The sequence below is a fragment of the Solanum pennellii genome, chromosome 9 (genome assembly GCF_001406875.1).
Source record: "Solanum pennellii chromosome 9, SPENNV200".
Lineage (NCBI taxonomy): Eukaryota > Viridiplantae > Streptophyta > Magnoliopsida > Solanales > Solanaceae > Solanum > Solanum pennellii.
Window position 1 is genome coordinate 77824053 of NC_028645.1, and position 16359 is coordinate 77840411.

The 16359-nt window shown below is 28.2% G+C and overlaps 2 protein-coding genes across 2 annotated transcripts; both read right to left on the reverse strand.

The window, feature by feature from the left end:
- Window positions 1–1305: 1305 nt before the first annotated feature.
- LOC107030719 (glutaredoxin-C11) lies at window positions 1306–2008 on the reverse strand. The gene has a single exon (XM_015231984.2). The coding sequence runs from the start codon at window positions 1925–1927 to the stop codon at window positions 1619–1621; it is 309 nt and encodes a 102-aa protein (XP_015087470.1). The 5' UTR covers window positions 1928–2008; the 3' UTR covers window positions 1306–1618.
- Window positions 2009–6485: 4477 nt separating this feature from the next.
- On the reverse strand, window positions 6486–7125 carry LOC107030786 (monothiol glutaredoxin-S2-like). Its single transcript, XM_015232040.2, has one exon. It carries the CDS (start codon window positions 7070–7072, stop codon window positions 6764–6766), a length of 309 nt encoding a protein of 102 aa, XP_015087526.1. The 5' UTR covers window positions 7073–7125; the 3' UTR covers window positions 6486–6763.
- Between the last annotated feature and the right edge of the window lie 9234 nt (window positions 7126–16359).

The following is a 16359-nucleotide window of genomic DNA, read 5'->3' on the forward strand; positions in this document are numbered from 1 at the left end:
ACAAGACTCTTTCCTCTAGACCAAAATACATATATAAAGTTTACCAACTGGTTTTTTTGTTGGTACATAAATATAAAAACTAATGATTTATCAAATGCAATATTCCATTGTCCTGACTAGGTTGAAAATTTGAAAACTATTTCCATTCGCAAACAAGTAGGACAACAAACGTGGGTACTAAGTCATCCAAATGTTGGATCAACCTTGAACACTTGGAAATTTTCATACATATAATATTTTGGTTTATCATAAACTAGCATTTAATAATTATTTAGAGAAATACATAATTATTAATGAGTTTATTGATATGGAATAAAGAAAAATAAATTAATCGGATGAATTCATCAAATTGATTGAGTGTGTTATTGAGATTCAAAGGTGCAACAGTCAAAAGTTTTCAAAAATATTTTTCTTATTAAATAACTAGTTATTCATAAGTATTTATAGTTTATAGTTTGTATGTAAAAATTCAGTATCTTAGTATATAATTTGGGAAAGATATTCGAAATTAATAAAATAATAGCCATTTATTGTAATATGATGACTTAATTCTTATTTTCAAAAATCTTATTTGTAACTATTAAGTTATAAGTAGTTTAATTCAATATTCTAAATTACCAAACAAAGTTCTACTAGTATTGTTTATCTAAAACTTAAAATTTGAACAAAAACTTTACTACATAACTAATAATAACTTAACTACATTACTAATAATATCATGACTTTTTAGGAAATAATGAACTTCTCTAAATTTTGATTGTAATACATATCGTAGTATCTTTTTTTTATAGTGGTTATAAGAAGACTCGTTGCCGAAAATTAACAATTATTTATCATTTGTGATATTAAAATAAATACTTGATTATATGAAAATAAGATTTAATACATTCATATTTCATGACTACACAAGAAACTTATAAATTTTTATATTAAAAAGACTTGAAAATGATATTTAACTCCCTAAAATATATATTTCTTTCTAATAATCATGGATAAAGGTTTCATTTTTTAAAAAGATTTTTAATTAGATTGAGCTGCTCAAATAGGTAAGCAAATTAAGTTAAATTTATCTCTCACTTATTAACATAACCTAATCCTTTGGTTCTTATTTTTTCTTATTCTAGTTTTTTCCTTCTTCTTTTTTTATGATTATTTTATATATTATTTTAAATTCTACTTTTTAAAATCAATCATTTTTATTTTTTTATGAAATATACTGTTGTTAATACTTAATAGAATATCTTATTATATTTTGACTTCAGACCGCTAATTATATTGCGGCATACCAATATTGATGAAAATGAATAGAGAGAAAACTATAGTTTCCATTATCAACAATTTTCATTATAATAGTAATAATAATAATAATAATAATAATAATAATAATAATAATAATAATAATAATAATAAAAACATGGTTTTCTTTAGAGTCCAACAAGACAAGAAAGAAAATTAGTTTTCTTCGTTTCCTATCCGGTATCTGGTACTCACATTAAAGCCCGACTAAATTTAGATTCGCACCGGAAAGTCTAAAGCGCTCTCTAACCTTTGGTTAAGGATGAATGAGTACTACTTACCACTCCAGCTCAACCCCGCGAAAGAAAACTAGTTTAATTAGCTACAACCATATAGCTTTGGCATTAATAAGCATTTGTTTAAGAGAACCATTAACATGAAGAGAAATAACATCTTTTGTTGATCCAATAAAGTTTCCACCAATAAAAATAGCAGGAACACATGGATTACAACCTAAACTTCTCAATGCCAATGCCATTTCATTGCCTCTTGAATCTTGATCAAGTTCATGTATTGCTGGACTTGCTCCTAGTTCATAAAATAGTGATTTGATACTATGACACATACAACATGAACTCTTTGTGAATATTACTGCTGCCCTCTTTGATGACAAATCTCTAATCTTATCCATATTAAGTTTTTTTATATATATATAAGATGAGCTCAACGAGAACAGAAAAAAATCTCGTGTGGAACAAAAGGGAGTAGTATGATGATGTTAGTGTTGTAAGGTTTAGTTATGTTTGAGGTTATTTATAAGGGATTCTTGATACTTACTTCCCTTCGTTCTTTTTTAGTTGTCATGTTTCGCTTTTCGAAAGTTAATTTGACTGATTTTTAAAGTTGAGTTATACTATATTAATCCAACATTTTGAACTAAAAATTTAGATATCCAAAAACTATGCACGAAGAGTACTATAATTTTTTTGTAAATGTTAATTAAAGTTTTTATCGTTTGACTCTAAAAAAACCATGACAACTAAAAAGGTACGAATGGGAGCATATGGATTGCATTGTTTATAGTTATTAGAAAAGGCAAATATCCGCAAGCCAAAAATACTAAAGTTTGCTAAAAATGAAAAAGAGGAAATTCCTTAAAGATATTTATTCTTAAATTTAGAGGAATCAAATAAAGTATAAAGAACTTAATTATTAAAAAAAAACTATTTTATTTTATTTTTTACAAAAAGTGTTTAGCACTTAGATTATGTTCTTGATTTTTTGCCCACTTGTGATTACCGACCATAACGATAATACCTGACCCCTTCAATGTCCGTACAAACTAATTAAAACAATGTTTAGAAGATTTTATTCCTTTAATTATTTACTTGATAAATTAATTGGGAAACTTTTGGTGATAAACTATCACTAGTGGGACGATTGGTACGCGGGATGGGATAAATAAAAATATCTCATGAAATTAGTTATACGCTTTCTATATGGAATAGTGATCGTACCATTTTATTACATATGATAGAATACAATAATTTTGGAATTGGCTAATACTTCAAACTGGTGCGCATATAATCAACTATTAAAAATGTGTTATCTTTTTAATAACTTGAGATTTTTGATGAAATAGTCTCACACTTCAATATGATAACAAAGTAGATAAAGGTTTTGGAATAAACTCTCGTTGTCACTCATATGAAAAAAAGAATTTTAATGTACTTGGTTCACGAAAAAGAATCAGACTCGTAGAAAATGGGTATGTAGAAGAATAATGTCGAATAAAATATGCTTTATAATTATTTAATGCATGCATACGAGAATATATAAAAACTTATTTGTGAAGATTTTTTAGCAGTGTCAGCTGATAACAACTTAACAAGTTCATTCATTAGATTCAAATTAAAATAAAATAAAAGAAGTTGTAATATTCCTCTAAAATATAAAATTTTACACGTTTTATTATGAACCTATGGAATCAAAGTAGCTAATAATTGAAAATATATATTCCTTACGTCTTCCAAGTTGAGATTTTTCATGTTACAAAGTAAAAATAAATTGTTTGAAGGATCTTATAATAAATATATATAGCTGATGTGTAATAGATGAGAGCTTATCCAATTTGTTTTCATAAATATTCTTTTATTTATTCACTTTTGGACCCATGCAAGTTGTTTGTGTCACGATGTCACACATTGTTCGATCTAAAAGTTCATTTCTATCGTAATGAATGATTATGGGCGGGGCTTTATTCAATGAAAAGGTCTATGTAATAATCCCGGTTCGATCGAAAAATCATATTATATAGTTATTAACAATCTTTTGTAAATCACAAATTCAAATTGCAGATATAACATCGATATATATTCTATTTTCGTGGAAGTAAAGTTAATTAAGGCTGCATTATTCTCTTCAGATGTTACTTGTGTGATTACACTAAATATGTTGTTATGTTATTATGCAGAGACAAAAACTTATTATCAACATCTAGTGTATACGCCAGACCACATATATTAACATGGTTATGTAATGAATTATTAATTAAGAAAGAAATGTGTAATTATTGAAGAGTCTCGCGTCGAATGATGAAAAAAAATCAGTGGTCGGTCCCTTTAGTATGGTTTAAGCAATTCTCCCTATCATTAGCTAATTTTTGAGGTTAAGATAGTCTCTATGTCGTATATTTTCAGTGTTTATATTTGAATATATAAATATGTAACCATTGATTTAGAGTAAATATCGAGTATACAAATACTTTTGTGACATTATTAGTTATCTTAGGTGTGAAGAAAAGATTGGGAATCAAAGTAAGAAGGCCAAAAAGTAGAAAACATGAAGAATCTAAGCTAGTAACTAGGTGGATATATATGCATCTTTGCTTCCCCTTTTATTTGTGGAAAAAGAGATGCTACTTTTTTGCATGCCTAAAAAGATCCTTTAGAGAAAAAACTCTTCAAAAGACTATTAAGCCAACAATATTATTGCATGCAGCATGCAGGAAAATTGACCTATTATTATGTAATGTAAGATGTATATAGAGTAATTATTGATCTTTATTTAAGTTAATTAAGTTCTCTATGACTAATTTGGTATTAAGTTAAGTAAATTAGGTACGAATTTATGTTTTTAAATGAGCTAGTTGTTAATTTTTGGAAGGTTCTCTCTATAGTTTGAAATGATTACATTTTATCGCGTTATTTCATAACTTCTAATCAAATTTCAAGTCAGATACATGTGAGTCACATTATATACATGTATATTGTGTGATTTACATGTATATGGGACACCTAATACGCAAGCGAGATAGAGGGAGGCGAGTTAGATTTGTCTATGTCTCTCAGTTACATGTGAATAACATTGACTACTCAGTATATACATATATCTGGTGACATTCGCATGTATCTGGATACTATCTAGATATGTGAGTGAGATGTGCAAGATGGGATGGAGGGAGGCGAGTGGGGTTTGTCTATGTATCTCATATACAAGTGAATCCACTTACATCTAATTTTGAGCTCATATATCTCGAGATACATGTATCTGCATGTATCAAGACGCACTAAAATCTGATAAAATACGTAAATATTGCAAGTTTTTGTAAGTTACCAATAAACATTCGAGGCCCATGTTGAAGAAATGTCGAGAGCCTGAAACCTGATCCAGTCACAGCCCAATATGCAATAGAGTGGTAACTTTCTCTGTTAGGACACACCTCTTAATTTTGTTCAATTTTTTTTATGGAAGTTTTAATTTATATTTTATAGATAGCTCAAAGGTAATATATATTTCTTAATTTTGTGTTTACTTCATATATATTTAACAGTATTCACCCTTTCTTTTTATAAATATAAATAAACTTCGACTTCAAAGCATTTGTTTACCAAACTCGACAATTCATTGTTGGATCTAGGGTTGTTGAACAAGGATTCAATTTGAACGGATCAAAATGATTGAATTGACTATTTAGGCCCAAATGGATTGAATCACAGAACGCTCTATTTCAGCACCTTTTTCATCAATAGACAATGTACATTGTTGTATAGATATACAAAAATATACATGACAGAGATACATTGATATACAATATATTGGAACTTGGCACTTGTTTTTAAGAAGGTGGTGAATTTTTGGAAGGTTTTTTAATTAAATGGCGTGTTAAGTGCTGATGTATTCGAAAGTATAGACTTGTAATTGAAATTCATAAATTTTAAGGAATAGTTATAATACGAAAAAGAATAAAAAAATTAAAGTAATTAGTTCTTAGCACTATAAGATTTATATAAATTACCGTAAATTCAAAAGGTAGATACCATATGGTTAATACATGTGAGATATATCATGTTCTTTATTATATTAATGGATGCATCAACTCTAAAAATATTGAATCCAATTAATATGTGATTGGTGACATAAAGTGTGTTTTATATAGAGAATCCAATATAAACATGAAGCATTCCCTTTTTTCCAATTGAAATTGTCACTAGAGAAAGAGGATGCATCAATACCCCAATAGTAGATGTGTATTCCTGACATACAGGAGTTGACTTTTACCTCTTCTTAATTTATTTATTCTTCCCTTAAATATATTAGGTCGGGATCAGCTCTGATCGCTCTTCTCCTTTTCATCTTATGAATAATCTTTTTAATTTATATCTTTATAATACTATTTTGTTCGGAAATTTATGAAAGTAAGTTTTATCGTAAGCTAATAGTGTCTTTTTTATTAATGTTTTTGTCTTCTGTGTACCATTTAGATAGCGTGACACGTCAAATTATGTAAAGATATTGAAATAAGTTGAAGTGATTATGTTGAAACAAATTAAAAACCTAAAACCTTAAATTTAATCTTGATGTGACATAGCTAAGATCAATTAAATCCTATCTAATTTATGGACATATCAAATGCAAATAAAGTTAGAAAGGGCTACCATCACCAATCACCATCATGATGAAATTTAAGGATCTAAGTTCAGAATCAAGCTACGTCTCAAGAGAGTAAACCACTTATTTTTTTTCAAAAAAAAGATATTCGAATCACCCAATTAGTAGTACAACATAGTGAGCTTCAAGAAGATTAGTTTGTCATTCCATGAATTTATATTTTAATGAAATTTCTACATGAATTTTGTTGATATTAAAGTTCTTAATTTAAATTCTGACCAGCGTAGAAGAGATTCATCTGAATTTAAAAATATATATAAACGGAAACTAAATGAGAGTGACTCTAAAAGAGTCTAATAACACTATATTAATATATATAATTTATTATTACAATGTTTGAAGAAACCTTAAGGACTCTTGTTTGACCAAACAGAGTTTTCATTGAGCATGTTACATAAAAGATGCTCAATTCGACAAACATTGAGAGAACCAAACTTACTAGGTGTTAATATGCACTTTCTACAAGGTGGAGTATAGTTTCACCATCATATTTGACGTGAGTCTGAATTAGTCAAGCCAGTAAATTTTGTATACAAAATATTTAAAGCAAAAAAAGAAAAAAGTAAATATATATACACTATAGCCAAAGAGCTTTAGCCTTCATAAGCAGAGGAACAAGATTTCCCTCTAGATGAAGACTCATAATCTCATTGGCACCGCCAATTAATTCTTGTCCAATAAACACTGCTGGCACGCTAGGCCTTAGGCCTAGCATCATCAGTGCTCGCTCCACTTGTAGCCCATTGGGAAGCTCATCCAATTCATATACAGTTAAATTAGCACCAAAACTTGATATAAGTGTCTTTATTGTGTGACACATACAACACTTGCTTTTGCTAAACATAACCACTGGCTTTTCAGCTACCATTTTTTTCAATGACTCCATTTTTAATTAATGAAAAAAAAAAGATTAATGTAATATAAGAGGAAAATGACAAGTTGTTGAAGTGATGATGAATTTGAAACCCCCCTTTGAAGCTATTTATATACTAACTAAAATAGTGAAATGGTGAAGATTCAATATGCTTCCTTTATACCCCCACCACCAACACACACCAATAAATTAAAAAGAAAGAATAATTTTAGATAAGGAGTTGAAACTGTTAGGTTCTTGATACTCCCTGTCTTTAAAGAAAAAAATTAAAAAAAATCCACCATAAAGTATGGAGGTTAGTATGTGAACTTTGTTACATGTTCTTTTCCAATTAAGAATAAGTTATATGGTAAAGAGAGTTAAATGTTCTATCTACCTAGGCTAGAGCTTACGCTACGACAAATAAAGAATTTTATTGCAATTATTTAGTGATAATAATATAATCTGAATCTATTATAGTCAATTTTATATAGATGTAGTTAAAGGATATAGTCACTCGGAATGCAATGTCATTAACTTAAGTCTTAGCCGCTTGCTGCTAGATATTTTTTACTGCAATAAATATAATTGATGAAATGAAATGTCTATAAACACGTTAAATGTCTCTTTGTTATTGTGATAATACATCGAGTAGGAGAGCTACAAGATTTGGAAGGGTGTTTAATTGAATATCTTTTAACTTGGAAATGTTGAATTAGGTCTTAGGCCTAACTCACACCCCCAAAAGCTAGCTCTAACGAAGGAGGATTGTCCGAGCTTTATAAGGAGTCCAAACATCTCATTAACCATCGATCTGGGACTTTTGTCATTCTTTAACACCCCCACCTCATACCCGGTGCTTAGCATCTAGTGCGTGGGCAATTTTGATTTTTGAGGGCCCCAACATCGGGTGAGACGGGCCCTACTCTGATACCATGTTGAATTAGGTCTTAGGCCTAATTCACACCCCAAAAACTAGCTCAAAGGGAGAAGGATTGTCTAAGCCTTATAAGGAGTCCACCCATCTCATTAACCACCGGTATGAGACTTTTATCATTCTTTAATAGAAAACATAGTATACACTGATATGAGACGTTTATCATTCTTTAATAGAAAACACACTATACAAGTAGGGGAAATAGTTTGTTGTTTTTTTTGTTTCTTTGTATGTATAAGTTATTTAATCTCCATAACATAGAAACACAACATTTTAATTTATATTTTTGGAATTTCGTTATTAAGATCTTTGGCTTGCTACTAATAAGTAAATAGTCAAAATTGTCATTTTCACATTTATGTTCATTGCAAAAAAAAAATTCAGTTAAATAACCTCTCCATGAACATTTAAATTCTTGGTCTAAAAAAGATGGGTTTTGCAATCAATAAACTTAAAATTTTTTTGTAAAAAGAAAAAAATGCATTATAAGGATATTAATGGAATTGATGGTGTTGTGACAAACCCATGTTGGTATATTTAGCAATGAGGAAAAACATATTTGATTTTATCCACTAATGATATTCTTGGAAATGATTTTAAAAGGTGATTTATCCTTTTTAAGGAAAATAATGCTTGTTATTCGTTAAATAAGGTGATTTATCTGTTTTTTCCGTTTTATTTTATTTGATCTCTGTTTGAAAATAAATATTTTTAATATTTGTTTATTTTCATAATATTTATTTAATTTAACAAATCAACAAAATAAGATTAACTTAACAAAATATATATTTAATTAATTTTTTTTAATAGATATACCAAATTAACAGAGTACGACGAAATTACGAGTAAAATGAAAAGGATAGAGCATTTTGCCCAACACATGTTGCACTAAATGCTGGTCTATGAGATATTCTCCACTAATTCACAATCATAGGAGAATTAAGATATTAATAATTTACAATGAATAGTATTATATTGTTCCTAATTATCATCATGTGATTCTATTGATCGTTTCATAAGATGCTTAATTACTTTAGGCATTTTATTAGGTTGGTTATTTTATCGACAGAAAAAGATGTCCATTCTTTTCATATTAATTACTCAATTAATTATTATATTTAATTATTGATAGTTGCAAGATCAAGATTTTTTTTAATTAACTCATTTTCAAAGATTATGACTTTATGAGATAGAGACTTGAGATTTATGTTTTGGAGCTCATTGTTTTGCATTTTAGCATATGAAAAAAGGTAATTAAAATTGTAAGATGTTATGTTTGATGATTAAGGATATGTTTAATTTTGGAGGAAAGTTAGTTTTGAAATACTCCTTATCAATTTGTATAATTATTATAAATTATAAAATATTGTTATGTTTGATAAATCGTTAAAAGTATTTGTAAGAGCGATAATTAATGGTGTGTTCGGCAGTAAATTTCTAACTTATTTTCTTGTGTCGGGTGTAAATGTAAAAGCTACAATATATTTTTATTGTATAACACGCATGGATATACACAAATATACATGATATGTAGGTGATACACTAATATACACACAAAAAAATATGCATGAAAATATACTCAATGGGAAATATGACATGTACCCGAAAAAGATCCATATTAGTCATATTTTTCATCAATACACAATGTATATATTATCATATACACTACTATATTTCATATATTTTTTAATTTAACATATATATATAAATGTCAGCTAAACATTAATATACAAAAATAGGTTTATCAGAAACAAATTCTTGTTTGTTACAAGAAACTGGGAAAAGTTTGAAACGCAAACAATAAGATGGTACGATTATGGTGTAAACACTCCATTTAAATCCAAACCTTATAATTCGATTTCGACCTAGAAATTTTATGAGGCATGAAGGATAATTTTTTTTATTGTATACTAATTTTGTGTAACAACCGATTTGAAGATAGTAAGGCACGAGATAGCCCTTGTTAAAGTTTTTCTAATACAAAATCAATGACATGGAGTTTGACTGTTTCTAATAATGATCATGTCTTTTTCAATGCTTAATTATGATATTTATTAAAGATTGTAGATACTAATTGAAAGTGAATAATGCCACAAATCACAATCATATACATCTAGAGATGGAAAAAAGATAAATATACCTTAGAATTATTGTAAATGGTAATATACAGATATCCTTCGTTATATTTTTGTGATATTAGTGTCCCTGTTGTTCAAACACTAGAGGATACATACCTTTTATACTAACAGACATACACGTGTCATAATTTTATCTATCGATCCGAAATTTATTAATTATTGGATCGATGAATAAGATTGTGTCACGTGTCCCTATTTAGTCTTCCGTTAGAGTAAAATGACATATACACTCTATTTTTTGAATGACAGTGGCACAATATCCGAAAATATATAACGAGAATATTTACATACCATTTAAAATAATTCGAGATCTATTTTTCATTTTTCCCATCTGTAGATAAGCAAATCAATGGGCGCTTTTTTATGAGTGAAGACCACAAACATAAAGAAAATTCACTATTTTGGAAAATGTGCGGCTTGAAAATGAAGTTTATTCTCTTAACACACACAAATCAAATAACTTATGGAAAAATATTTAGTAATTTATTTAATTGTTCCAAATGTACCCAAAAAAATAAGGGGTGATGAATTTAGAAGTTTGATATTGTAAGGTTAATATATGTAATTTGGAGCAGATTATTCATTAGATGTATGAACCTTAAAAATATCCTGAAAATTTACAATAATAATAACAACAAATATTAAAATATTCATTGTATATATCTCTGCCTTGAAAATAAAAGGTTGATTTCGATAGATTCTCAACTCAAAATATCTTTTATACCTTTATAAATAAATATCTAAAAAAAAAATATTTACTCAATTCTTATCTTTATCTTAAAAGATATAAAAATTATGTCCGATAAATCTTAATTGAAAATACCCTAAAAAGATAATTTAGAGAAAACCTAGATTTTGATTGATGTCATAAAGTGTGTTGAGGATATTTAAACATGAAATTATTCCTCTTTTTCAATTGAAATTATCACCAAAGAATTTATTTTATTTTATTTTATTTTTTGAAAAAAGGTTGCATCAATACTTGAAGATACGATAACTGACATACAGCTCTACATGCATCTACCTAAAAATAAGTTGACTTTTAGTATGTATTCAATTCCTCTATAAGATGCCAATTCCTGACATATTATGAGCTCTCTAGAAGAATTTAAGAAAAGTTGACTTCTATCATCTACTATAATTTTTCTATCGACGAAAGTTATGGTAGAGCGATAAATATACATTTACTTTTAATAAAAAAAATTAGATTTGAGTACCCTTAAATACAAAATCATCTCTGCTAGAGAGTGTTTTATCATTAATATGAAACTTTTGAACTCGGTCGATTCAAATTTAGTCAGGCTTCAAAAGTACAAAACACCGTGTAGAAAATTTAAAAACAGTATCACCATTAGGGGTGTACAAAGAAAGTAATAAATCACATCAACTCTATAATTCTTCATATCTAAGGCTCGAAAATCTAAAATCTCTAATTAAGAGTGAAACATTCTGATCGATGAAGGTTGAATTCACCCCATCTAATTATACAAGGCTAACACTTGTTATTGATGTATGTAAAGTACTATTGATTGACATGAAAGTGCATGAATAAAAGGTTACAAATTAAAGATGAAACATTCCTAAGTTCCATCTTTTTTTATTCATTAAGTTGATCGGTGGTCACATAAAATTTGAAAGTTATCATCAAAGACAAAAAGATATGATGCATCAATACCCCATGAGATGCCTATTGATGACACAGCTCTTTTAAGGCTAACAAAAATAAAATATTTGATCATTCTCTACTTATTTTTTTTTATTTTCTTCCTTAATTATCAACACACCAACCATCATTTCACCTCTTAATTATCGCTATCATCGATCACCATAATTAGTCGTTATCACTACTAGCATCGATGTTTATATTCATCATTGTCAACTAGCATTTTAACAATAATTACATCATCAACCCTTGCTACGTGCTATTCCATGCTAATTATTGCTATCACTATTATATATCACTATTTTTCATCGCAACTATTATTTGTAATTAAATGTCACCATCAACCACCACCTTTAATATCTATTCTCAGTCATCATTGCCACTAGTTATGTACTTATAACCACCATTATCGACCAAGGCAGTCTAGTTGACATTCACAATCATCCTGTTATTATCAACTATCATATAATTTTTATTTAAAAAATAGAATTATTGTATTAGTATTAGATTAATTAATATTATAACTTAATGTATTTAAATGTTTAGAAAATAGATAACTTAACGATTTTGTATCAATATCTTAATATAATATTTTAATTTTTAAATATGCATTTAGATTTACAACGTCTAAAAATATGCATAAATCTCACATAGAAAATTATAAAATGTATAGGTTTTCGAGAACCAACTTGAATTCATGCTATGATGATCAACTACAAAATCCATTCATCTTGTGAGGAGAGAAAACTTAAAAATGGTGTCAATAGTTGTGAAATGAACATATTAATTAGGAGAAATAAGTTTAAGAATTAGGATATACTGAACAAGGTTGGAATAGCATTCATGGTGGACAAGTTTGAGTAATGTGGATTATGGTGATCTGAACATGTTAAAAGAAGATGTGCAGATGTCCCAGGAAGGAGGTGTAATATGTTGGATATAAGAGGTACAATAAGGTGTAGAGGTAAATCAAGAAAGTATTCGGGAGATTTGATTAGTATGGATATGACGCAGCTTCAGTTATCGAGGACACGATCTCAGACAAGCGCAGTTATAAATGTCACAAAATATAAAAGAAGGTTAGTAGATAGTTGAGTTTGTCTTGCTTTTCGACTGAATTAAACCTTGATGGTAATATGCAACATTGTATCGCGTTTTGTCTTGCTTTTAATATTTGTTATCATTTGGTATTTTTGTGCTTCGGTTACTCCACTATTTTGATGTATTGTTGCTATTCCTCTTTTGAATGTTTTGTACTGCTTTCCTTATTGGTTGTCATGTTTTCTTTACTATCACTTTTCTTTTTCATAATTACTTTTATTTGGTGCACTTTGATTGAGGTACCCCGAAAACAATCTATCTTCTTCCATAGAAGGTAAAGATATATATTCTGTATATATATCAATTGTTGAATTTTCTAGGCCAAATTTACTGAAATTTATGCCATTTTGATACCCGTCAATCATCGTCATTTATCACTATATATCACTAGTCATTTGTGTTCCAATGAAACTAGTAAAGAAATAGAGGGATAGATAAAAAGACCTACATATAGAGTTAGTTGACCTTGAAAAGACTTGCGATATAGTCCCAAGAGAAGTCCTATGGAGATGCTTGTGGACTGAAGATGTTTGGAGACTAGAGATATATATGTAGCTTAATTACATTAGAGCGGTGAAGGATATGTATAATAAATCCAAGATCGGATAAGAACATTGGGAGAAGACTCGAAATACTTTCCTATCGAGATGGGATTGCACTATGGACCACTATTTAACTCGTTTCTGTTTTCCTTAATGATGAATTAATTGGCTTGACATATTTAAAGTGAGGTGTCATATAGTATATGTTATTGTAGATGACACAGTCCGGATAGATGAGACTCGTAATAAAGTTAAAACTAGGTTGGAGATATGAAGATAACTCTAGTCTAAGACTTAGCAAGACTAAAAGAAAATATTTGAGTGTGAATTCAGTGATGCAATGCATGAGGTAGACGTGAAGGTGAGCATGATCCACGTGTTATCCCCAAGAAAGAAAATTTAAAGTGTCTTGATTTCTTTATCCAAGATAATGGAGAGATCCATGACGTGTCACATATCATATTGATATGACGTGGATTATGAAATGGAGGCTAGCCTTCGAAGTCTTGCGTGGTAAATAGATAGCACCAAAATTTAAAGGTAAATTTTATACAGTGTGGTGGTTAGACCAAGTTTATTGTATAGGTCAGTGTGTTAGCCAATCAAAAAAATTCATTTCAAAAAGTTGTGAAAATGAATATTTCCTCCGTCCATTTTTATTTTTCATGTTGGGCTTTTTTCAAAGTCAATTCGACTAACTTTAAAAGTTGAATTATATTACATTAATTCAATATTTAAACAAAAAATTTAGATATTCAAAAACTATATGAAAAGTACTACAAAATTATAATTTTTTGCATATCAATATGATGAAAAAGATATCTTAAAATATTGGTTAAAGTTTTTATAGTTTGACTCTATAAATAGAAACCATGACAACTAAAAGTGGACGGAGGGAGTATATTGTTATGTATATTTGGACACACTATGAAAAAGTAAGTTTAGGAATGAGAATGTCCGAGATAGGGTAGGAATAACCTCCATGGTGGATTGGACAGGTTGAGTAATACAAAAGCGAGGTTGAAATGGTTTGAGAATGTGAAGAAGCGATATGTAGATGTCCAAGTGACTAGGTGTGAGAGATTGGATATAGTGGGTACGAAAAGTGATAGAGGTAGGTCAAAAAGTATAAGAGAGAGAGGTAATTAGATAGGACATGATACAACTTCAGCTCACAACATAACTTAGACAAGAAGGTATGAAGGTCGTAAATTTTATTATTTATATATATATATATATATATATATATATATATGAATTTCAATTGTTTTAATTTTCTAGGCCAAACTTGATGAAGTTTATGCCTCCAACAATTTTACTTTTAAGATATACATTAGCAACTATTCTATATCAAAATTTTCAACTGCACCTAAAGCTGCAAGACTAGAATCTTAATCATCCTCCACATAAACAAGTACAACCTTTTCTTTTTGGTTGACTTATCCATGATGGGAATTTTAATTAAACTTTATTCATATGCTAAAAGCAAAAAAAAGTAATTTCAAAGTCTCAATCTCATAATAAGTCATAACCTCTTGATTAGGAAAAGAATCTTCAATCTTTGCAACTATTAATTACTCTTAAAATATTTTTAATTAAGTGGAGTTTTGGTCACCACCACTTAATTATTAGCAATATGAAGTTTTTTATAATCAAAAGTATGGACAACTTTTTCTAGACAAAATAACCGACCTAATGAAATGCCTAAGTTAGCATCTTAAAACGATCAAAAGAATCACATGATGATAAGAACAAATATAATACTGTTAATTAGGGATCGATTTGTCAATAAACGTAAGCGTAATCAGAATTCTCATTAAGAAAGTTTAAAATCTGAAATAGTAAACATACGAATTATAATTGATTAGTAAAAATATGCAATATAACTTTTAAGAAAAATTATTTCATAACGAAAAATCACTCCCCCAATTTAACTTTTAAAAAAATATTTAAAGACCTAATCATGAATAGTTTTATCATTTTAATTATTTTATTTTGGATTAACTAATCCTTTTTTATTATTCTACCTTTCGATAGGAAAAAATAACTTATTTCGGTAATAATAATTAGTACTAATTTTGACAAAACTTTCATTGAATTAGTTATAAAAATGAGGTAAAAGACAAACTATATTTTTAATTTTATCTCAAGATAGATTCATTGTATTATTTTTTGTGAATTATTGTAATTCTCCTATGATTCTGAAATAGACTTGGTGGAGAATATGTCATAGGCCAACATTTGGTGCAACGTGTTATTATATAGATAATTTTTTGACCCTATTAATTAATTTCCTTTTTTCAAACGAATAACGACCATTATTTGCTTTAAAGGGGTAAACCAATTTATTTTAATCATTTCCAAAAAAAATAAAAAATGAGATGGAATATAAGAATATCATTAGTAGATAAAATTAAACACCTTTTTCCTTACAACATCATCAATTCCATTAATATCCTTATCAATACAAGGGAGATATTTAGCGGTAATTAATTAAGATAATTGTTTAATTATTATTAAATACGTATTTTTAGCGATAATTCGTATTTTTTGTATAGCATTTAGTAACATTGGATTTAATAGCACTTAACTAATGTCGATAAAAACTTTAACACTCTTTACTAATATATTTATTTACTTCCGTTAAAAGTTATATTTGAATTAGTGTATATACATGTTTTTAACCAAAAAAGAGATAATTTATTTATTGTAAACCCATGTGTTTAATTAGAACAAGAATTTACATTGGAACTTAATTGGAAAAAAATATGTAGATATGTAACAAAGTTCACTTACTAGCCTCCATACTTTATGCTGGATTTTTTTTTATATTTTTGGTACACTTTTGAGACAGTATCAAGAACTTCTAATGCTATCTAACAGTATCAACTCCTTATCTAAAAAATTATTCTTTCCTTTAATTTATTTGGGGGGGGGGG

Bases quoted from the DNA above. Each gene is read 5' to 3' on its own strand.
- LOC107030719 (XM_015231984.2), bottom strand. From the start codon at position 1,927: ATGGATAAGATTAGAGATTTGTCATCAAAGAGGGCAGCAGTAATATTC.
- LOC107030786 (XM_015232040.2), bottom strand. From the start codon at position 7,072: ATGGAGTCATTGAAAAAAATGGTAGCTGAAAAGCCAGTGGTTATGTTT.